Source organism: Periophthalmus magnuspinnatus, chromosome 13 (assembly GCF_009829125.3).
Source record: "Periophthalmus magnuspinnatus isolate fPerMag1 chromosome 13, fPerMag1.2.pri, whole genome shotgun sequence".
In the NCBI taxonomy this organism is placed as follows: domain Eukaryota; kingdom Metazoa; phylum Chordata; class Actinopteri; order Gobiiformes; family Gobiidae; genus Periophthalmus; species Periophthalmus magnuspinnatus.
The window spans coordinates 10691093-10712907 of NC_047138.1; the positions used below are offsets into that span (position 1 = coordinate 10691093).

General features: G+C 39.2%; 3 protein-coding genes across 4 annotated transcripts; 2 read left to right on the forward strand and 1 right to left on the reverse strand.

The window, feature by feature from the left end:
- The first annotated feature begins 439 nt into the window (after positions 1-439).
- aifm4 (apoptosis inducing factor mitochondria associated 4) lies at positions 440-5260 on the forward strand. The gene is made up of 19 exons (XM_033977640.2): positions 440-604; positions 1089-1182; positions 1781-1890; positions 1965-2074; positions 2192-2236; positions 2304-2385; positions 2446-2558; positions 2643-2729; positions 2806-2897; positions 2979-3109; positions 3226-3341; positions 3429-3500; positions 3596-3659; positions 3740-3816; positions 3925-4042; positions 4329-4427; positions 4499-4574; positions 4650-4754; positions 4853-5260. The coding sequence occupies exons 2-19, from the start codon at positions 1091-1093 to the stop codon at positions 4887-4889; spliced, it is 1626 nt and encodes a 541-aa protein (XP_033833531.1). The 5' UTR covers positions 440-604; positions 1089-1090; the 3' UTR covers positions 4890-5260.
- zgc:153372 (uncharacterized protein LOC767695 homolog) lies at positions 4618-8417 on the reverse strand. 2 transcript variants are annotated; one of them, XM_033976516.2, is made up of 10 exons: positions 8222-8415; positions 7514-7644; positions 7296-7446; positions 7089-7225; positions 6949-7018; positions 6790-6871; positions 6580-6711; positions 6357-6499; positions 6125-6247; positions 4618-5965 (listed from the first exon to the last, which is right to left on the reverse strand). In XM_033976516.2, exons 1-10 carry the CDS (start codon positions 8255-8257, stop codon positions 5888-5890), a joined length of 1083 nt encoding a protein of 360 aa, XP_033832407.1. In that variant the 5' UTR covers positions 8258-8415; the 3' UTR covers positions 4618-5887. The 2 variants fall into 2 exon arrangements, with proteins under 2 accessions (XP_033832407.1, XP_055082006.1); XM_055226031.1 differs by having other exon boundaries at positions 5600-5965; positions 6790-6867; positions 6945-7018; positions 8222-8417.
- A 365-nt stretch (positions 8418-8782) lies between these two features.
- prpf8 (pre-mRNA processing factor 8) lies at positions 8783-21738 on the forward strand. The gene is made up of 43 exons (XM_033976512.2): positions 8783-9058; positions 9455-9569; positions 9647-9815; positions 9904-10068; positions 10187-10405; positions 10480-10692; positions 11424-11549; positions 11618-11723; positions 11799-11989; positions 12271-12390; positions 12460-12649; positions 12723-12842; positions 12996-13130; positions 13215-13344; positions 13419-13615; positions 13691-13897; positions 14029-14192; positions 14291-14417; positions 14537-14729; positions 14800-14987; positions 15054-15292; positions 15362-15508; positions 15590-15800; positions 16024-16140; positions 16213-16460; positions 16535-16714; positions 16786-16921; positions 17002-17171; positions 17251-17380; positions 17449-17595; positions 17688-17848; positions 17956-18147; positions 18291-18528; positions 18610-18738; positions 18845-18958; positions 19046-19219; positions 19405-19598; positions 19704-19943; positions 20030-20171; positions 20258-20398; positions 20485-20624; positions 20896-21098; positions 21220-21738. Exons 2-43 carry the CDS (start codon positions 9464-9466, stop codon positions 21372-21374), a joined length of 7014 nt encoding a protein of 2337 aa, XP_033832403.1. The 5' UTR covers positions 8783-9058; positions 9455-9463; the 3' UTR covers positions 21375-21738.
- Positions 21739-21815: the final 77 nt, after the last annotated feature.

Consider the following 21815-nt stretch of genomic DNA (forward strand, 5'->3'; position numbering starts at 1 on the left):
GTGTATTCATGAGCAGTAATTGCAAGATTAAGAGACGTTTAATGCCGGTTGGAACATTTTAGCCTAAACCATAGGGACATGGAACATGAACACAAACGGGAGAGTCGTTGGGTAGTTCAAGTTTTCTTCGACAAAAAATGTGAATGGCTTCTATAGTGTTATAATAATAAAGTACGCGACGCCCCCCAAGTGGCGTGAGTTGCGTATTACTGTCTATATCGTGTTTTTTTTCTAACGATTCAGATACAAACGCTGCAACCGATACATTAATGTCATTTTAGTGTGCACTCCAAAATATTGCATCTCATATATGGCCTCTAATCTATACATAAAACGGTTTTCATAAGATTCCTGTGGCTGGGCGCGTGATCACTACGGGGCTATTGTTGTGTATGACCGATGATGAAACCGTGACCAATCAAGTCTGCTGTTGTAAAGGAGCAGGCGCAGATCACACGACTTTGGATGGTCGGCTCCAGTTCGTCTCATCCTTAAATGCCCCATATCTTTGCATCCTGACTGAGGTGACCTGCATCCACAGGCGGAGCGTCGTACTATCAGAGCAAGCGAGCAGCACGAGGAAGAGCATACGTCCACAGAACGGGTGAGAAGACCATATGGAAAGACCTTTTTTTGTTGAAAATAAGTATTACATTTCAATTATTTGTGAGAAACTGCAGAAGCAATTCTAATTATGCTACCCTTTAAAATATCCATGAGCTTCAGCTTCCTGCTATATGCAAAATGTTGTTCAGAAGATATAACATTTCGCATATAACAGGAAAATGTATAACAGAAGAGATCATATTTGGTTTTAAATTGCTATAGCAGTCCAAATTTTTCATTGTTCTAAAACCTATGGAAATGGACATTATTTGTGTTTTAACACTCTAGCTCTGAAGTCTTTAAGAATTAACTGTCAAAGGTTCAGATGAACAGTAGTTAACACAATGCCCCACAGGCTTAGTTGTTCAAAGGATACAATGCAAACATGGGAGCGGCCATTATGGCTTGCTTGCACTTGTTTTCATTTACAGATGTAAATCACCACACAGAACCAGTTGAACAAGTTTTGCTGTGTCATGTAGTTATGGATGCCTGCCAAGAACAAGGACCAGATGGTCATCCAGAGGATGAGTTGACAAACTTAGTATGTCAAGAAGATGATCTAAAAGATGGAGAGTAAGTTTTTGACTTTCCTCAAATTGCATAGTTTGAATGACACACACATCACAGTGGTTCCTGACTTTTTTCTCCCAGCATCCCATGTTGTACCCCTGAATATAGCGGTGATCCCCACATTCTCCTACCCAGTCTACAGTCTTATAAGGAATTATCTAATTATTTTCTGGTAAATAAATATGTTATTGAACAGTAATGATTATAAAATATTTAACAGAAGCAAGTCAAATGTCATCTCTTCATTAAAATTTACACAATTTAGTCTGGACCTCTTTTCTAAGAACCCCTGGGGATCCCTAAGACTGCCTGGGGCCCCAAATTTGGGTCCTGACCCCCAGGTTGGGAATGACTGTTCAAACACGTCTTAAACTAAAAGTACATATTTAGACTAAGTGCTTTCACACTTACACAAACACTGGATCACAATTGTGACTAAATGAAAACTAATGATTCAACTAAACCATGACTAGACCAGGACTGAACAGGACTAAACCAGGTCTGATCTGATCTCAAGCCAACTCTTATAAATAAGAGTAATAATTACAATAGATTGACTGATTAGATCCGCTTATGTCTTTGTGCCATTTTCTGCCCAAAGGATGAGAGCTGTGGAAGTGGGTGATGCCAAAGTGTTGCTTGTCCGCACACAGGGTCAATACACTGCTGTTGGAAGTAAATGTACTCATTATGGAGCACCTTTAATTAAAGGTATTTGTAATTCTACACTCAGACTGTCGACACCGCTCACCTAGAGCTCCACTAAAATGAAAGTTCTGTTTCAGGTGTGCTGATTGGGGATAGAGTCCGATGTCCATTTCATGGAGCATGCTTTAATGTTAAAACTGGGGATATTGAGGACTACCCAGGGCTTGACTCACTTCCATGTTACAAGGTACATAGACATTGTGAAGTATTAAGTAAACTATTAAAAACACTGATTGAGGCTGATTTAAATTCAGAAAAAAAACAATTCTAATTCAGTGAGTAATGTTTACATTTAATTTGCAAGGTCTCAGTGAAGAATGGACAGGTGTATGTTACCATCAACAAAAAAGTAAGCCAGTAAGTAAGCTATTGTATGCAACAAACACAAATATAACAGAATGCTATTTACCTGCTAGACAATGATGCAAACTAAGAGGGTGAAAGAGATGTGTAGTGTGACACCAGAGCTCAAACATACCGTTGTTCTAATTGGAGGAGGTAAGTTGCTATTTTAAACCTCATATGAATTAACACTTAGATTTGAGGTATTGTTCACAGGCCCTGCTTCCTTGGTTTGTGCTGAAACACTGCGTCAGAATAGCTACAAGGGTCGAATCATCATGATAACCAAAGACATTTTGCCTCCTTTTGATAAACCTAAACTGAGTAAGGTATAGTGCTTTGCAAACACCAATTTTTGCCCTATTTTGCACATGCACTTAACTGAAATATAATGTATTTAACCTTTGTTAAAGTCAATGAATGTAGACAGCAACAGCATCCTCCTAAGGTCCTGTGACTTTTTCCATGAGTTTGGTATTGATTTGTGGACGCAAAAGGAGGTAAGGAATGCTGCTTATTTGATTTGTCCTGATCATTTTTAATAAATCCATTCAATCATTTATATATATTTTTTAGGTGGTATCAGTGAACACAGTCGACAAGGTGGTGAAGCTGTCTGATGGCAGCTTGCAGCCTTATGACCAGCTTCTGATTGCAACTGGTTGTAGGTTAGAATAGATCTACTGTTTTACTCTTTAAGCCAACCAACCAAGCACAACAGCACTACTACTGCATGTTCTTCTCCACAGAGCCCGTCCACTTAGCTGTCCTGGGTGTGACTTAGAAGGAGTCATGTTATTACAGAGTTATGAAGATGCTAAAGACATTCACACTTTGTCTATGGGTCGAAAGGCAGTGGTGATCGGAACCTCTTTCATAGGTGACCATTTAAATCTTATCATGCTCAATGCTTAGATTTAAGGTATTGTTCACAGGTTATAAGTCATAAAGAAAATTGATTTAATTGGTGGAGGCATATTTTTAAACATCATGTAGGAATGGAGGCAGCGTCCTACTTATCGGACAAAGCTGTTAGTGTTGCAGTGGTTGGCACATCAGCGTATCCATTTGAGCACTCTCTCGGCCAAGAAATCGGACAAATGACTATGCAAGTGAGAATAAATAAACACAATTGCAATTTGTAACAGTAAATGTAAACAGTTAATGTAAGTTGCTTTAAATGAATCGTATCTTTCTAGATGTTGGAGGAGCATGGCGTCAAGTTTTATATGAAAAGTGGAGTTTCTGAAATCAGAGAGCACAATGGCAAGGTAAGAACTAGTAATACCTAATGCTTCAGTTGTATTGTATTGAAAAGAAATGAACCATAGCAAAGAAGAATTTAACTTGTGTTGTCCCGTCTCAGGTGAAAGAGGTGGTGCTAAAAGATGGCCAAGTCTTAGAAGCAGATGTAGTAATTTTGGGAATAGGTGATGTTTATTTGTCTGCAGGTAAATGTCTCAACTGTAATTGATAAATATTTAATAAATGTGTCTTGTCTCATTCTCAGGTGTGATTCCAAATTCAGACTTTTTGCAAGGAAGTGGAGTTGAACTAGACTCAAGGAGAGCAGTCATTGTGAATAAGGTAAGGATAATGTAAGGTGATTATTAATATTTCAGTTAATGTGTCAGTAATATACCAAAATGTACATATCTCTAATTTTCACTCTTTAATAGATGCTTTTTCTTACAGTTAATGATGACCAATGTCCCAGATGTTTTAGGTGCTGGGGATGTTACTGCCTTTCCTCTTTCCATTCGAAGAGACCAAATGGTTAGCATTGGCCACTGGCAAATGTCACATGCTCACGGTAGGAAAGTGATCGAATCCTCTAAGTTAGGCTGGGTGATAGGGCAAAAAAACCCACTTCATATTGATCTGTCTTCTTTTCAAAAAACAAATAAAAATGGCTTCCTCTTTGTTTTGCTCAAAACCACATGTTTCCTAGGATTGACTTTAGACCTTCCAATTTTAAAAATGAGTTATACATTACTGAATCTTAATTAAAACGGTATTCATTAACCAGTTCTACAGCAAATATTATTCTACAACATTTCAACTTTGCTTTAAGTATGTTTATCTTTTTTGGCTCATAGGAAGAGTGGCTGCCCTCAGCATGCTCAAGGAAACAACTGAGATCAAGTCTGTTCCTTTCTTCTGGACTGTGCTACTTGGCAAATCAATCAGATACACAGGTGAAGTTTAATATATAGTTTTAATTTGACTGTTAGTAAAGAAGCAATCTCATGCCTTTTGTATATTACAGGTTATAATGAAGGATACACAGAAATAATATTCAAAGGCACAGTGGCGGAAAGAAAGTTCTTGGCCTTTTACATAAAGTGAGGTTTCATAAATTGTACACATGCGAACAATACACAGATATTTGCTCATTTTATAACTTCCTTCATTGATAGGGATGATGTGGTGGTAGCAGCAGCCAGTTTAATGTTTGACCCTGCTGTGGCTCGCTTGGCAGAAATGATGGCTTTGGGACAATGCATAACAAAAGCCCAGGCTCTGTAAGCATACAATGATTAAAAGTAGTTTAATATTGTTTGTATATTACTGTGTATAAATGCTAATGTAGTGTTAATGACTTTTATTTCTGTGTATTTAGTGCTGATGACCTGAGCTGGCTACAGACAAAACTGTGAGAAATTCACAGATAACAAGATTAAACATGGGTTTGTTTGCTCTCTCACTGCCAGATAAAATTAAACTGTGCTCAGGTCAGGCTTTTAATAGTATGAGCTCTATGCTATTTAAGATGCCTTATGTGCTACTACTGAGACACAGAGTTTAATGTGTGTGTCTCCTTGTTTATGAAATATATTTTAATGACAAAAGCTTTGCTAGTTTAACACCCAGGTTTTCTCAGGTGGTGCTTTTTAAAATTATTCTTAGTTTATATTCTGTTTTAATCAAAACATAACATCAACTGATGCCTGTGTTTGTACAAAAAAAATCTACATTATAAATGTATTCTCAACATATAAAACTTTGATATTAAAATAATTCTCCTTGGAATTTTTGTTTTTGGTTTGTAATTTTTGTTTGTAATAATATAGAAAACTGTATAAGTAGTATATAAATAGTTTCATGTTGTTATATTCTCCACAAGAGAGCGCTAAAGTGTCATGTGTGAATGCAACGTTGACCTGCTTTTTGATGGCCTTATGGCTTAGAAAGGAGCAAAGGCTCAATATTGGCTGTTTAATAGCTTTTCCAAATACAACGCTTTTGTACGTTTTTGTCCATGGGTAGTAGATAATTTATAATACATTAAAGCGGTTAATTATTGTTCCTTTACATTATGTACTGGACAAATTACTTAAAACAAAGTTCAAAATGTTTATTGTGCACACAGAAAAAAACAATGGTATTAAAATAATCATTTAAAAAAATAATAATCATAAATTCTTGGAGTTTTTTAAGCCTAGACAATCCATCTTTGAACAGATGTGGACGGCTTAGACATCATTTATCTCCTATTTATAACTGAACATAATTTAATAAGCCACTGGGATGATCAGCAAAACAACTTCATTCAAAACATTTTGTTCAGTTTTTAATTTGCTATGGATCATACCTGGACAACTGAGCTATTACACCACACCTTACTGTTTTTTGTTGACAGGAATGTGATTTTTCTTTATTTGCATGTTTTGGAGCATTGTTTCACAGAAGATCCTAGCTTGTCAGCCAACAGGAAAGGATCAAGATGACAGTTCTACAAAAAAGTAACAAGAATTTTTTATACAAATGCATCTGTAAAGTAATATAGCAATGATCTTACTAGGGATACTAAATGAATAAATGTTTTCTATCAAACAGAGATACATATAAACTTGAATAAGTACGTTAGGGCATAAATATGTTATATGTCTACCTGTTGTGATGACCTTGAACAGGTGTTTGGTATGTCCAAAATCTCAATTTCAAAATCATGGGAAAAGCGAGAGCTCTGCAGAATCAATGCCATCTCTCCATTTACTTTGTTTGGAATGGCTTTCTGTACAACATTTTAGAAGTCAGTAATTTCTTATAAGATCACAGTACATTGTAATTACAATCATGTTAGCCCAGAGACGTTATGCACTTTGATCTGCTCAGATGAATACCTTAAAGCAATGCAACGAATCAAAGTTCAGTTGGTCCTGGAACTCCTTTATAGTTCCTTTGTAAGTCACTGTTGCTTCAGCAGAGACTGGATTTTTTGGCAGCTTGAAAAGCCTGTAGGTTGCTGATACATACTGAATGTCCTCTGTCAATTAGGGACATTGTTATAAGGGTTATTATGCCTCTATTGGAAATCATGTAAAATGGTAAAAATCTAAATGTTACCTGCTTTGACTCTGAGCTCTTCATTGTACACAATAATATGGCTGGCAGACACCAAGTAGGGTGAACTAAACCCCACGCTAAGAGCCAATGAAACTAAGTCTTGCCAACAGAGAGCACCTGCCATTCCTTCACCTTAAAAAAAAAGAAAGCACTTTATAATACCTTATTTGTTGCAACTTGGTTAAATGTAACTTGGACAATACATTTTACCCCATAGAACTGGATCTTGTTTCATGTGATCTGGAACAGGTTTGCTGGCATACATGTCACTGAAGTACAGCTCCCCTCCTTCCTGTGAGGAATAGGAACAGTGCAATCTTTTAAGACAAGGACATATCAAATTTGAGTTATGAATGAATTTGAACTAGCCTTCAGCACACTGTATGCTTCTTTCAGTGCAGACAATTTATCAGGAGATAGGCATATTGCACAGTTTGATCTGCAAACATTAGAAAAACGTACAACAACTTGGTTCACTACAGACAATTATTAGTAGATTTTGAGCTTACAGAACAACATCAAATGAATCGTTCTGTAAGCCAGCGTCTTTCAGCTTCTCCATGTAGCCCTGAAGAAAGGTGACATTAGGCTTACAATAGCCAAACTTTTCCTGATGGTACTGGATGTACTGCTGCGATACACTGATCTGAAAAACACAAAAATAAATAAAAGAGCGTAGAATATTTTTTTATCTCTGTGTTGTATTCTGCACCTACCATCTCCTTTGTCACGTCAATTCCTGTGACATGTCCATTTGGGCCAACAAGTTTACTGAAGGCGAAACAATCTCTGCCAGAACCGCTGCCAAGGTCCAAAACTCTGCATTCCTCAAGCTTAGCAGGGAACGGAAGTCCACAGCCAAAGAATCTGTACATGTTCAAATCTATTTAGTTCACTGCAACAACAATTTCAAGTAAAAATGCTACTAACATACTTGTTGATCACCTCTGGATGAACAAGACTCAGAGCCTCCCTGACACTTTGTGGTAAGGAAGAGGGTCTACTGCAGGAGTTAGCACTAGTTTGCAAATCACAAGATGTTCCCAGTTGACTGCCATAGTATTTCTGCGTTACAAAAAAACTTTATAATCAGTCTATACATCTATACATCTATCTTATTAGTTTCATTCATTAATTTATTGTTTATGCAAATAGCTAACTGAATTGTGAGATATTACAATAACATAAGGGGTTAGAAACGAACGGTTTATATCATTATAACGTACGTACGTAAGTTGACACATTCGTTGCAGAAATGCATTGGTCAATAAATCCTGACAGTTCAGGCAGTGGACGAGGAGCTGGATGTCACTGACAACGTGATACACACTTTACAAATACGAGGAAAACTTCACTGAAGGATACTTATGTGTTAAAAAAGGTACATCTTTGTTTGGCTGTCCTCTGCCTGGTCTGTCAGGATTTATTCATTTTAGCGCAACACAGCAAAATTGTCGCGCTATAAACTGTATAATGTACATATATACATGTATTACATTTTTCATATATATACATATATTAAGTACATTTATTTATATATAGGCCTACGGGCTATGGGGCCCTCTGATTGAAACAAACAAGTTCGCCTTATAGTATTTTAGTAAGTCTACCCAGTGATAAAGCAGTCCGTAACAAAACGTACCTTGATATTTTCGTGAACGTCTTGACCAGTTGCCATTCTTTTCACCAATCTTGAATAAAAAGTGATCTCTGCTAATAGTTTGGGACCCGTGTCCAAAGGCCGTCTGCCCTCAAATCAGTGGACCAGAGCCTGTGAGCTTTTCCGGTCCGATCGATTCAGTTTCAAAGTAAATGTTGCTTATTATCAGTGATGACTGTTTAGATACTTATGAAAAATGCAGTTTAGTGTCATACAGCCAGCCTGTGATCATTTGGTCCAAAGGTGCGTGATGGGTTCACGGGGCACAGTTGAAGTTGCATGTTCCGCTAACGCAAATTTCTACATGGGCATCGTCTTAATCAGCCCGTATACGAGTATTAATTGATTTTTGTTTGATTTATTGTAGTATATGGTGACAATAGAAGTGAACGTTGCAAATCATAGATCCATGATGCAAACTCACAGCAGCAGGGCCTGTGAAGGTTCCATGTAGCCGCCGCTAGAGGGTGTAGCAGTGTTTTAGTGTAGCAGTACTTTGGCCCTACACCGGAAATAAAAGATCATCCGGGCATTTCCAAAAACGCACTTCTCCAGATTTGCGCGATTTGCGCAGAGTCTTCACGCATACTGCGTACAGCTCGTATTCTCACAGTGGGGCTCTGAGGTGCATTGTGTTGGTGAATAGCGCTGAAGATTTAGCGCTAGCACCGTGTGGCTGCTGTCGTTGGTCTTGCGTGGAGAACTTTTCAAAGAAATCAACAGTGGTCAGCCCTGAACAAGTCATCACTTCTCATGCGGAATGTAGTGGTTCCCGCTCCAAAACAGTCTTTTTTGTGTGAATTAGCCTGAATACTGGAGGTTGGTGTTTTGTGCATTTGGTTTTGTACTACATGAACCGTTCGCCGCTAGCTAATAGTAGCATGCAGCTAACAATGCCGCGTACAAAATATTTGTAGAAGATTTTTACAAAATTCTCAATCCAGAGCCTAAGTTAACTATATTTAGATATATACACACTGTTTTGAAGAAAACACTCGAAAATATCATTGAACATAGAATTATTTCTTGAAATGTGACTGTGGATAGTTAGCCACACTAAAGCTATCAATCGTGCAAACAAACGATTCATAATTTATAACTGTTCTTGTGTCTGTAGTGTGGCTTTCTTCTGTTTTCTGATTTTTATTGGAAACGAAAGTATCCAAATCCTATGCTTGAATATAATGCATGTGCTTTCTTTCTGTTGTGTTTCAGTGAAGCGACATGGCTACATTCCCATTTAGGGGCTTACCTGCGGGAATGCCTCCCGGGGTGCCCCCTCCTGCACCGGTACCAGAGTACATGACCGAAGAAAAACTACAAGAAAAAGGTATGTTACAACCGTCTTAAAACTTTTGAGGTGAAAACATAAACACGTAATCGCAATTAATAATCTTATTTCCACAGCACGAAAATGGCAGCAGCTGCAGGCAAAACGTTACGCAGAAAAGAGAAAGTTTGGCTTTGTTGACGCTCAAAAGGAAGATATGCCCCCTGAGCACGTGCGCAAGATCATCAGGGACCATGGAGACATGACCAATCGAAAGTTTCGTCATGATAAAAGAGTTTATCTTGGGTAAATGAAAGTGAAGTTCATATATAGGTGTTATTTTATATATGCTGTTTTAATCTAACAATCTAAAAAAAAAAATGTTTGTCAACAGGGCATTAAAATACATGCCCCATGCAGTGCTGAAGTTGTTAGAAAACATGCCAATGCCATGGGAGCAGATTAGAGATGTGCCAGTTCTGTATCACATTACTGGTGCCATCTCTTTTGTCAATGAAATTCCTTGGGTCATTGAACCTGTCTACATTGCTCAATGGGGGTAAGATGCTGCTCTTCTTTTATACCTCCATTTATTTGCTTTAGACTGTTTAGTGTGTTCCTTTCATACAACACTTACATTAGTGTACCGTACCTTATTTTCCATTTTTTTCCCCCAGTACAATGTGGATTATGATGCGCCGTGAAAAGCGAGACAGGCGCCATTTCAAAAGAATGCGCTTTCCACCTTTTGATGATGAAGAACCCCCACTGGATTATGCTGACAATATTCTAGATGTTGAGCCTCTAGAGGCTATTCAGATGGAGTTGGATCCTGAAGAAGATTCTTCAGTTGTGGAGTGGTTCTATGAGCACCAACCTCTCAAAGATACTACAAAGTGAGTACTTGCATCAACACTTAACTTTGATTGTTATGTAGATATGTGGAAATTAATCTTGCTGTATATTACAGGTTTGTGAATGGCACAACATACCGTCGCTGGCAGTTCACACTCCCCATGATGTCCACTTTGTACCGTTTGGCTAACCAGCTTCTTACGGATCTTGTAGACCTCAATTACTTTTACCTCTTTGATCTAAAGGCCTTCTTCACCTCAAAAGCCTTGAACATGGCTATCCCCGGAGGACCCAAGTTTGAGCCCCTAGTTCGAGACATAAATCTCCAGTAAGGCCCTTCATTAATAAACTATTATCTAGCAGAGACAAGACGCCGCTTTTTGGCATAGGGCTGGTCGGCAGTGGCCTCTTGGTGGCTTCTCTGGTTAAGACAGTGGCTTTTTGATGGCTTTTCCTACAAAAGCATTTTGTTGTTGAGTATTATTACACATCTGAAGTTTATGAAGGCAGTCGGTTATCCACAGTAAGTTCGCAAGAGTAAAGTGTGCATATAATATGCCGATTTAACTGTTGTTACTGTTGATGCACAATATTAATAGAGAAGATTTTTGTAAGCTTTAGATGGCAAAGACTTGCACACATGTATTGTGTGTAAATCTGAATAGAGTAGCATAGCAAATTAGCTACATAGCTGTCACACAAACATGAATCTCAACAGTGATGTCAACTTAACACATTCAGGTTGACCATTTTAAATCTCAAAATCTTTGCTTTTATCTTGTAATATTCTGTATCAAAAGTATTGGTTAAATCAACATATTAAGTGCATAGATTCTTGCGATCTACCGATAACTGACCACTTCTGAAACGGGAATAAGCCAGTGTAATAACACTTAGAGGAGCTCATGGAGTGGATTTTTCCAGAAGCTTCTCAAAAGTCTGTATTAGACCAAAAAAGCCACTTTTCAACCCCGGCCTCTCTCCTATTATCTAATAAAGTCTGTTTGTTTTGGCGTAAGATTGTGTAACATGTTCTGTTCTATTGCCTAATCAATTCAGAGATGAGGACTGGAATGAATTTAATGACATCAATAAGATCATCATTCGTCAGCCAATCAGAACGGAATACAAAATTGCCTTTCCCTACCTGTACAACAATCTTCCGCACCATGTTCATCTCACTTGGTAAGTATAATGCCACAACCACGTAAGCTTTCAAAAGCATATATATCAATGGGGCTTTATTTTTACAGGTATCATACACCCAATGTGGTGTTTATCAAGACTGAGGACCCTGATCTTCCTGCTTTCTACTTTGATCCACTGATCAATCCGATTTCTCACAGACATTCTATCAAAGTAAGTTTTGTGAAAAGTATGCATACAAAGTTGCTTGGCCTTGGTCTTACAAATCCTATTGTATTTTTTGTCTAGATTCAAGAACCACTGCCTGATGATGATGAGGAGTTTGAGCTTCCAGAGTTTGTAGAACCTTTCCTCAAAGAAACCCCTCTCTATACAGACAATACAGCCAATGGCATTGCTTTGCTTTGGGCACCAAGACCCTTCAACCTAAGGTCCGGCCGCACTAGGCGCGCGATTGACATCCCCTTGATCAAAAACTGGTAATGTATCATGTTTAACATTCCAGGAGTATGTGGAAGGCTCTAGCCCAGTGGGTGTACTGGAGATGACTACTTTTAACCGCTTACTCATAACATTTACGTTTTTGTAAGGAGGGAGTGGATAATACACCAAATTGTGTTTTGCATTGCTTTGAAAAAATGTTCAAACTTAATACAAAGTTTTTACAAGAACATCCATCCAAAGGCCTTTTTTTTTTTTTTTTTTTTTTGGTCTAAAATAAATGTCTTACCTGTTGGTCCTGCTTGTAATTCTCTTACAGGTATCGGGAGCACTGCCCCGCTGGACAACCTGTGAAAGTGCGTGTGTCCTATCAGAAACTCCTGAAGTACTATGTGCTCAATGCTTTGAAACACAGACCTCCCAAAGCGCAAAAAAAGAGGTACATAAGCAATGGGCTTTTTGTGTTATTTGTGTGATAAAGTTAATGACAAAAAATCTTTCGTCAAAGGTATCTGTTCCGGTCATTTAAGGCCACAAAGTTCTTTCAGTCGACCAAACTAGACTGGGTGGAGGTTGGGCTTCAGGTGTGCCGACAAGGCTATAACATGCTCAACCTTCTTATCCATCGTAAAAACTTGAACTACCTACATCTTGACTACAATTTCAACTTGAAGCCTGTGAAGACACTCACCACAAAGGTATAAACTTCAGTTAGTCTCCTCATTTGCTAGTGCAGTGTCTCTAACTGACCACTTGATTTTAAACCACCAGGAGCGCAAGAAGTCAAGATTTGGTAATGCTTTCCACCTTTGCCGAGAAGTTTTGCGTCTGAGCAAACTGGTGGTTGACAGTCATGTGCAGTATCGCCTGGGCAATGTTGATGCTTTCCAGGTATGCTTCTTTGCAGTCAATACAAATGAATACAGTTCTCAAATTGTTAAATGTGTAGAAACAGTGCCAGAAATAATTGTACTGTTATCCAGTTTAAAATCACAAATAGGTCACATTGCTTATGATTGGGTGCTACTTATTTTTATGTTTTAGTTGGCTGATGGGCTACAGTACATCTTTGCTCACGTGGGTCAGCTGACTGGTATGTACCGTTACAAGTACAAGCTGATGAGACAAATCCGCATGTGTAAGGACCTAAAGCATCTGATCTACTACCGGTTCAACACTGTAAGTAAAACTCCTTCTTTCAACAAATTATGTACTTATGTAGTACTTGTACACGTATTCAATAACTTTTAATTTACAATTTAGGGGCCAGTAGGGAAGGGTCCAGGTTGTGGATTCTGGGCTCCTGGCTGGAGAGTATGGCTGTTCTTCATGCGTGGAATAACTCCGCTGTTGGAAAGATGGCTTGGAAATCTACTAGCCAGACAGTTTGAAGGTCAGAATTTATTATCTGGTTTCTGCTTCTAGTTATGAATATATACTGGTAAATAACTGTCTTTGCCCATGCAGGCCGTCACTCCAAGGGTGTAGCCAAGACTGTTACTAAGCAGCGTGTGGAGTCTCACTTTGACCTGGAGCTGCGTGCGGCTGTGATGCACGACATCTTGGACATGATGCCGGAGGGTATCAAGCAGAACAAGGCCAGAACCATTTTACAGCATTTGAGCGAATCTTGGAGGTGCTGGAAAGCCAACATCCCATGGAAGGTGTGTGCTGGTACATTTATACATTTATATTAGATTCTTTGATGAAAAAATGACAAAATTAATTGTCATCTCCAGGTCCCAGGTCTGCCTACTCCAATTGAGAACATGATCTTGAGATATGTGAAAGCCAAAGCTGACTGGTGGACCAACACAGCCCACTACAACCGTGAGCGAATTCGCAGAGGAGCTACTGTCGACAAAACTGTGTGCAAGAAAAATCTGGGTCGACTGACCCGTCTTTACCTCAAAGCAGAGCAGGAAAGACAGCACAACTATCTGAAGGTAAGTCTGTTGAAAAGCTTGCTGCCTTTGATAAAATAATTAACACAAACACATTTTTTTAAGGTGTAGACATCTGACTAGATGACTATATACTGACTTGTTAAATTTCTATTTGCTTAATCCACCTGTAGGATGGTCCCTACATCACAGCAGAAGAAGCTGTGGCCATCTACACCACCACTGTCCACTGGCTTGAAAGTAGGCGTTTCTCACCCATCCCTTTCCCTCCACTGTCATATAAACATGACACAAAACTGCTTATTCTGGCCCTGGAAAGACTCAAGGAAGCCTACAGGTACATACAGTTTAAATACTGGACATATGGTTCAGTATATTAATCAAATCATTTACTGATAACAAGTGTAAAACTTTTTCTTTTTTTTTTCCCCCCAGCGTGAAGTCTCGTCTTAACCAGAGTCAGAGAGAGGAGCTGGGGTTGATTGAGCAGGCTTACGACAATCCACATGAAGCGCTGTCTAGGATCAAACGTCACCTGCTTACTCAGAGAGCCTTCAAAGAGGTAATGGCTAATGGACAAAATGCAAAGATTTAAGCCTTTCCGCATTCAAGCTCAATGCAAATCAAAGCAGCTGAATAAGCATCTACTAATTGAATGTTTGTTTTTTCTATCATTTGTAGGTGGGCATCGAGTTCATGGACCTGTACAGTCACTTGGTGCCTGTGTATGATGTGGAACCCCTAGAAAAGATCACAGATGCCTATCTGGACCAGTATCTCTGGTATGAGGCAGATAAGAGACGACTGTTCCCACCATGGATCAAACCTGCAGACACTGAGCCACCTCCCCTGCTGGTGTACAAGTGGTGTCAAGGTTGGTTTGGTGCACACACTATTTAAAATGTTTCAAAGGCAAATGTTGATTATTACTTTCTTTCTTTCAGGCATCAACAATTTGCAGGATGTATGGGAGACCGCTGAGGGAGAATGCAATGTAATGCTGGAGTCTCGCTATGAAAAAATGTATGAGAAGATTGATCTGACATTGCTCAACAGACTGTTGCGTCTCATTGTTGACCATAACATTGCTGACTACATGACTGCAAAGAACAACGTGGTTATCAACTACAAGGTAGAGTATCTTAACAACTGAAAAAAGGAAAAACTTAACTTGTGTACTAATGCATTTTCTTATTAGGACATGAACCATACCAATTCATATGGTATAATTAGAGGACTTCAGTTCGCCTCATTCATTGTCCAATATTATGGTTTGGTCATGGATCTGCTTGTCCTGGGTTTGCATCGTGCCAGTGAGATGGCTGGACCTCCTCAAATGCCAAATGACTTTTTAAGTTTCCAAGACACAGCCACTGAAAGTGCTCACCCAATCCGACTCTACTGTCGTTACATTGACCGCATTCACATCTTCTTCAGGTTCATCTTTTTTCTTTGTTAATGTGCATTGTGCAGTCACATTTTTACTCATCTGTTTGTTTACATTAGGTTTACAGCTGATGAGGCCAGAGATCTCATCCAGAGATACCTAACGGAGCACCCAGACCCAAATAATGAGAACATTGTTGGTTACAACAACAAAAAATGTTGGCCGCGAGATGCTCGGATGCGTTTGATGAAGCACGATGTCAACCTGTGAGTGACTGATAATTTTTAAATCAATATACTCTTACTTATTTTCGTCAAAAAGCCTAACTATTTTATATTTTATTTTAGCGGACGAGCAGTCTTTTGGGATATCAAGAATCGTCTCCCCAGGTCAGTGACTACTGTCCAGTGGGAGAACAGCTTTGTATCAGTCTACAGCAAGGACAATCCTAATCTGCTCTTCAACATGTGTGGCTTTGAGTGCCGCATCCTACCCAAGTGTCGGACCAGCTATGAGGAATTTACTCACAAGGATGGTGTCTGGAACCTGCAGAATGAGGTCAGAGATGGCCTATTGGCACATTACCATCATTATAATGCTGTTTGACTATTCAAGCAAGCTCTATAAATCAAAGATGCTTTAAAATATGAGAAAAATGTTAACTAGGTAAAGAAATTCAGCTTTGATCCAATATCTTGAACAGGAGAATGGATGTTACAAAAAACCCTCTACTTCAGTTTACAAATTAAAAGGTACCACTTTTTTATTTTATTTTTTACAGGTGACCAAAGAAAGAACAGCGCAGTGTTTCCTGAGAGTGGATGATGAGTCCATGCAGCGCTTCCACAACAGAGTCCGTCAGATTTTGATGGCATCTGGCTCCACTACATTCACCAAGGTTAAAACACACCCATATTGTGCAATTAACACTATTTCTGTCCATGTTTTAATTTTATAATTTTGACCCTAGATTGTTAACAAATGGAACACGGCTCTGATTGGCCTGATGACGTATTTCCGTGAAGCGGTTGTAAACACACAGGAGCTCTTGGACCTTCTGGTGAAGTGTGAAAACAAGATCCAGACACGTATCAAGATCGGTCTGAACTCAAAAATGCCAAGCCGCTTCCCCCCAGTTGTCTTTTACACACCTAAAGAACTGGGTGGCCTTGGTATGTTGTCTATGGGCCATGTTCTAATTCCACAGTCTGATCTACGGTAAGGTTGAATAATTCATAAAAGAAATAAAATACAATTTTGCGGCAGCAGTTTTTAATGTTTCTCTCTTCCAGGTGGTCTAAGCAAACAGATGTTGGAATCACCCATTTTAGGTCAGGAATGAGCCATGAAGAGGACCAGCTTATTCCTAACTTGTATCGTTACATCCAGCCATGGGAGAGCGAGTTCATTGACTCTCAGAGAGTGTGGGCTGAGTATGCTCTAAAGAGACAGGAGGCTATTGCACAGAATCGGTATGACTAAACTAAAGAAAACATGCAAAAATATTTTATTATGCAGTTTTAGTGACAATTCTTTGTTTCAGCCGACTTACACTGGAGGATCTGGAGGACTCCTGGGACAGAGGAATCCCACGTATCAACACTCTGTTCCAGAAGGATAGACATACATTGGCTTATGACAAGGGCTGGAGAGTCAGGACAGATTTCAAGCAGTATCAGGTAAGGTTAATTTTAATTAAGTCTTTTCATTTTGCGAATGTTTATGATGCACAAATGCTTTACTTGGCTTTATTTTAAAGGTGCTGAAGCAGAATCCATTCTGGTGGACTCATCAGAGACATGACGGAAAACTGTGGAACCTCAACAACTACCGCACTGACATGATTCAGGCTCTGGGTGGAGTCGAAGGCATCCTGGAACACACACTGTTTAAAGGCACTTACTTTCCCACGTGGGAAGGTCTCTTCTGGTAATTCAGCACAAAGTCTAAAGTTGTCTCATTATTTGCCTGAATAAGCCTTATCTGTATATCTACTTCTGCCTATCAGGGAGAAGGCCAGTGGTTTTGAGGAGTCAATGAAATGGAAGAAGCTAACTAATGCTCAGAGGTCTGGTCTCAATCAAATCCCCAATCGTCGATTCACACTTTGGTGGTCTCCGACCATTAACAGAGCCAATGTAAGTGCTGCGTGATTACTTAATTTGATTAGACATGAATGGCACATACATTTTTCTTCTTGTTTTAGGTGTATGTCGGTTTCCAAGTGCAACTTGACCTGACGGGAATCTTCATGCATGGAAAGATTCCAACACTGAAGATCTCCCTTATTCAGATTTTCAGAGCTCACTTGTGGCAGAAAATCCATGAAAGCATTGTTATGGATCTTTGTCAGGTATGATTGTAAAACTACCCTATATACATACATATATACATACATACTCTTTTCAAATTTTTTAATTTTTCACTCATGTCTCTCGTCAACAGGTGTTTGACCAAGAGCTTGATGCTCTTGAGATTGAGACTGTGCAGAAGGAGACCATCCATCCCAGAAAGTCATACAAGATGAATTCATCTTGCGCAGACATCCTCCTCTTTGCATCTTACAAGTGGAATGTTTCACGACCATCCCTGCTGGCAGACTCAAAGTACGTTTGTTTTTGTTTTTTTGCTTTTTTTTTGTAAATCATGGGTAATTTTTATTTAAATTTTTTTTACAAAAACAATATATGAAACATTTGTTTATCTTTTGTAGAGACGTTATGGACAGCACCACTACACAAAAGTACTGGATTGACATTCAATTGCGCTGGGGTGACTATGACTCGCATGACATTGAGCGCTATGCCAGGGCCAAATTTCTGGACTACACAACAGACAACATGAGTATCTACCCATCCCCCACTGGTGTGCTCATAGCCATTGACCTTGCTTACAATCTTCACAGGTAAGATTATAAACATTTCTATTTAACTAACACCCTCCATTATGGAGTAAACATCATGTGCAGTTTTGTGAGTCTCCAAACTCTCTTCATGTATAAAGCTCCAACTATTTTAAAATGTATCTGCATTCTTTTTTCCATTGCAGTGCCTATGGAAACTGGTTCCCTGGAAGCAAGCCTCTGATCCAGCAAGCCATGGCCAAAATCATGAAGGCCAACCCTGCTCTATATGTGCTAAGAGAGCGAATTCGCAAAGGCCTGCAGCTCTACTCTTCTGAGCCCACTGAGCCTTATCTGTCCTCCCAAAACTATGGTGAACTCTTCTCCAACCAGATCATCTGGTTTGTAGATGACACAAATGTGTATCGGGTCACCATCCACAAGGTGCTTTACAAAAACACATGGCACAGTTGCTTTTCTGAAGGGACTTCCTTTTAATTGTGTGTACATTCTTTCTCCTCGTAGACCTTTGAAGGTAACTTGACAACGAAGCCCATCAATGGAGCCATTTTCATCTTCAACCCCAGAACTGGCCAACTCTTCCTTAAGATCATTCACACTTCTGTGTGGGCTGGTCAGAAACGTCTAGGCCAGGTACTACCACATTTGTTTTCTAGAAATGAGACTTGATTGTGATTGGACAAAAAATGTCCAACTGAAAACATTAGATGTACCTAAAAATCAAAATTACACATTTTAGCTTGCGAAGTGGAAGACCGCTGAAGAAGTAGCTGCCTTGATTCGTTCCCTTCCTGTTGAGGAGCAGCCAAAACAGATCATTGTCACAAGGAAAGGAATGCTTGACCCTCTAGAGGTGGGACCCCATATTTCACATTTATACAAAATGCTTTCTCTTGACTAGTGTTGTTAATTTAATTATCTTAACTTGTTTGCTTCGCAGGTGCACCTTTTGGACTTCCCCAATATTGTGATCAAAGGCTCTGAGCTGCAGCTTCCTTTTCAAGCTTGTCTAAAGGTAGAGAAGTTTGGAGACCTGATCCTCAAGGCCACAGAACCCCAGATGGTGCTCTTTAATCTCTATGATGACTGGCTGAAGACCATTTCATCATACACAGTAAGACTAATTAAAAGCTTTTTTTATTCAGAGGAACAACAAAATTTTGTTTTATATTGCTCACATAGTGGCTGTGATGAACCAGAGGGTACTTCCCCCTCGATACTTCCTCATTAGTGCTCATAGACTGGTTTGGCTTGTATAAATCATAGATCTTGAAATCTAATGGTATTGTGTACTACTAGGCATTCTCCAGACTCATCCTGATCCTCAGAGCACTTCATGTCAACAATGACCGTGCCAAGGTCATTCTCAAACCAGACAAAACCACAATCACAGAGCCCCATCACATCTGGCCTACTCTCTCTGATGAGGAGTGGATTAAAGTGGAGGTTCAACTCAAGGATCTCATTTTAGCAGACTATGGCAAAAAGAACAAGTAAGATTTTTACATAAAATGTATTGATTAATAAAGCTCCAGATTTGAAGGTTTTATAAGTAATTTGTGTTTTGTTTTTTTTTTGTATTTCTTTCCTTTGTCCAGTGTGAATGTGGCGTCACTTACACAGTCGGAGATCCGGGACATTATTCTGGGTATGGAGATCTCTGCGCCCTCACAACAGCGACAGCAAATTGCTGAGATTGAGAAGCAGACGAAGGAGCAGTCGCAGCTGACGGCTACACAAACCCGTACAGTTAACAAACATGGTGATGAGATCATCACATCAACCACCTCCAACTATGAAACCCAGACTTTCTCATCAAAGACTGAGTGGAGAGTCAGGTATGTTTACAAATGTACCTTCATTATAGTGCAATGCTTTGAACTTGTACAAAATGTATTTTTCTTTTGTCTAAATCCTCTGTCAGGGCTATATCTGCTGCAAATCTCCACCTGCGTACAAACCATATCTATGTGTCCTCTGATGACATCAAGGAGACGGGCTACACATACATCCTGCCCAAAAATGTCCTCAAAAAGTTCATCTGCATTTCAGATCTTCGAGCACAGGTGTGTGCATTTATCAGCACCTATCTCTATTTGAATCAACCCTTTTGATGTATGCATTATGACTCATTGGGCATTTTGGCATGCAGATTGCAGGGTACTTGTATGGCACAAGTCCACCAGACAACCCTCAAGTTAAAGAGATCCGCTGTATTGTGATGGTGCCACAGTGGGGAACACATCAGACCGTTCACCTGCCCAACCAGCTGCCTGGCCATGAATACTTAAAGGTAAACTACTATATAACCTTTGTAATGCATGAAATGTTACTGAAATAATGGATAAAACTGAAGAAAACAAAATGTTTTTCCCTCAGGAAATGGAGCCCTTAGGTTGGATCCACACACAGCCAAATGAGTCTCCTCAGCTGTCCCCACAGGATGTCACCACTCATGCTAAGATCATGGCAGACAACCCTTCTTGGGATGGAGAGAAGACCATCATCATCACCTGCAGGTGTGTTTGGATATTTGACTGAAGCCCGAACATAACCAATATGTCCAGATGGATATTTTTAAAAGAATTTATCTTTTTTTCATGTCGATCTGTATTTGATTTAATTTTGTTTAAAAAATTTTTAAAAGATGTCTTTTTTTTGTCAAAAATTTTTTCAGATGTCTGAACTCTTTAGATAGGTTTTATTGAAGATTCAGTATAAATTCAAATTTGATTAATTGCATTGCCCTATTTTGACGGTTGCCTAATCACAAATTTTCGTCATTAACAGCTTTACTCCAGGCTCTTGCACTCTGACAGCTTATAAGCTGACACCAAGTGGCTATGAATGGGGTCGTCAGAATACTGACAAGGGTAACAATCCTAAAGGCTACCTACCATCCCACTATGAGAGAGTGCAGATGCTGCTCTCCGATCGCTTTCTGGGCTTTTTCATGGTGCCTGGCCAGGTGTCCTGGAACTACAACTTCATGGGTATGTGTAAATGTTATTTAGAAAAACTTTATTAAAACACTACATTTTATTGTTCTCTTTTACACCCTCCTTTTCAGCAAAGTTGCTTTTTAAACCATTAACCCTCTGAAATTTACTCTAGGTGTACGCCATGACCCCAACATGAAATATGATCTGCAACTTGCCAACCCCAAAGAGTTTTACCATGAAGTCCACAGACCCTCACACTTCTTAAACTTTGCCTCACTGCAGGAGGGTGAGATCTACAATGCAGACCGTGAAGACATGTATGCTTAAGTTTGCAATGTTCAAGAGATTTAACAATGTATATAACTTTCTTAAACATGAGTCATCAGTTAAATAACTGTTTAACTGTAATTTTTAAAGTGAAGGTTTAAAATACCTTTTAGAAATGTTTATGGCTGTTTCATTCCGGTTTTTGTAAGAGTATTGCATAAATATGCAGAATTTGTGGCATTGGGCATGTAGCCTATAAGGTATATTCTGTGTAGGTTTCTGTACACAGGTAATGGTGTATTCATATTTTCAAAACGTGCTGGGCTGTTCCAACCAGAAGATTACATTGAAAATGTTCTGTTACTTTGGTGTACTAGTTATCTTGCATTGTAACCTGGATTTAAATAAAGACCTAATTTGCCTATCTTTGTATAAGGCCCTGTTTATTCTAGACACGATCTCACTACTTCTTTTTATTTAGCTGCTGTGCTGCTGGGCTTT

Coding starts and splice junctions, on each gene's coding strand:
- aifm4 (XM_033977640.2), top strand. CDS start 1,091: ATGGATGCCTGCCAAGAACAAGGACCAGATGGTCATCCAGAGGATGAG. Junction 2,559..2,642: donor ATAAACCTAAACTGAGTAAG/GTATAGTGCTTT, acceptor CCTTTGTTAAAG/TCAATGAATGTAGACAGCAA. Junction 3,817..3,924: donor GAGCAGTCATTGTGAATAAG/GTAAGGATAATG, acceptor TTTTTCTTACAG/TTAATGATGACCAATGTCCC.
- zgc:153372 (XM_033976516.2), bottom strand. CDS start 8,257: ATGGCAACTGGTCAAGACGTTCACGAAAATATCAAG. Junction 7,226..7,295: donor TTGACGTGACAAAGGAGATG/GTAGGTGCAGAA, acceptor TGTGTTTTTCAG/ATCAGTGTATCGCAGCAGTA. Junction 7,019..7,088: donor GATTCATTTGATGTTGTTCT/GTAAGCTCAAAA, acceptor TAATGTTTGCAG/ATCAAACTGTGCAATATGCC.
- prpf8 (XM_033976512.2), top strand. CDS start 9,464: ATGGCTACATTCCCATTTAGGGGCTTACCTGCGGGAATGCCTCCCGGG. Junction 14,730..14,799: donor GGTGTACAAGTGGTGTCAAG/GTTGGTTTGGTG, acceptor TCTTTCTTTCAG/GCATCAACAATTTGCAGGAT. Junction 17,596..17,687: donor TTGTTATGGATCTTTGTCAG/GTATGATTGTAA, acceptor TCTCGTCAACAG/GTGTTTGACCAAGAGCTTGA.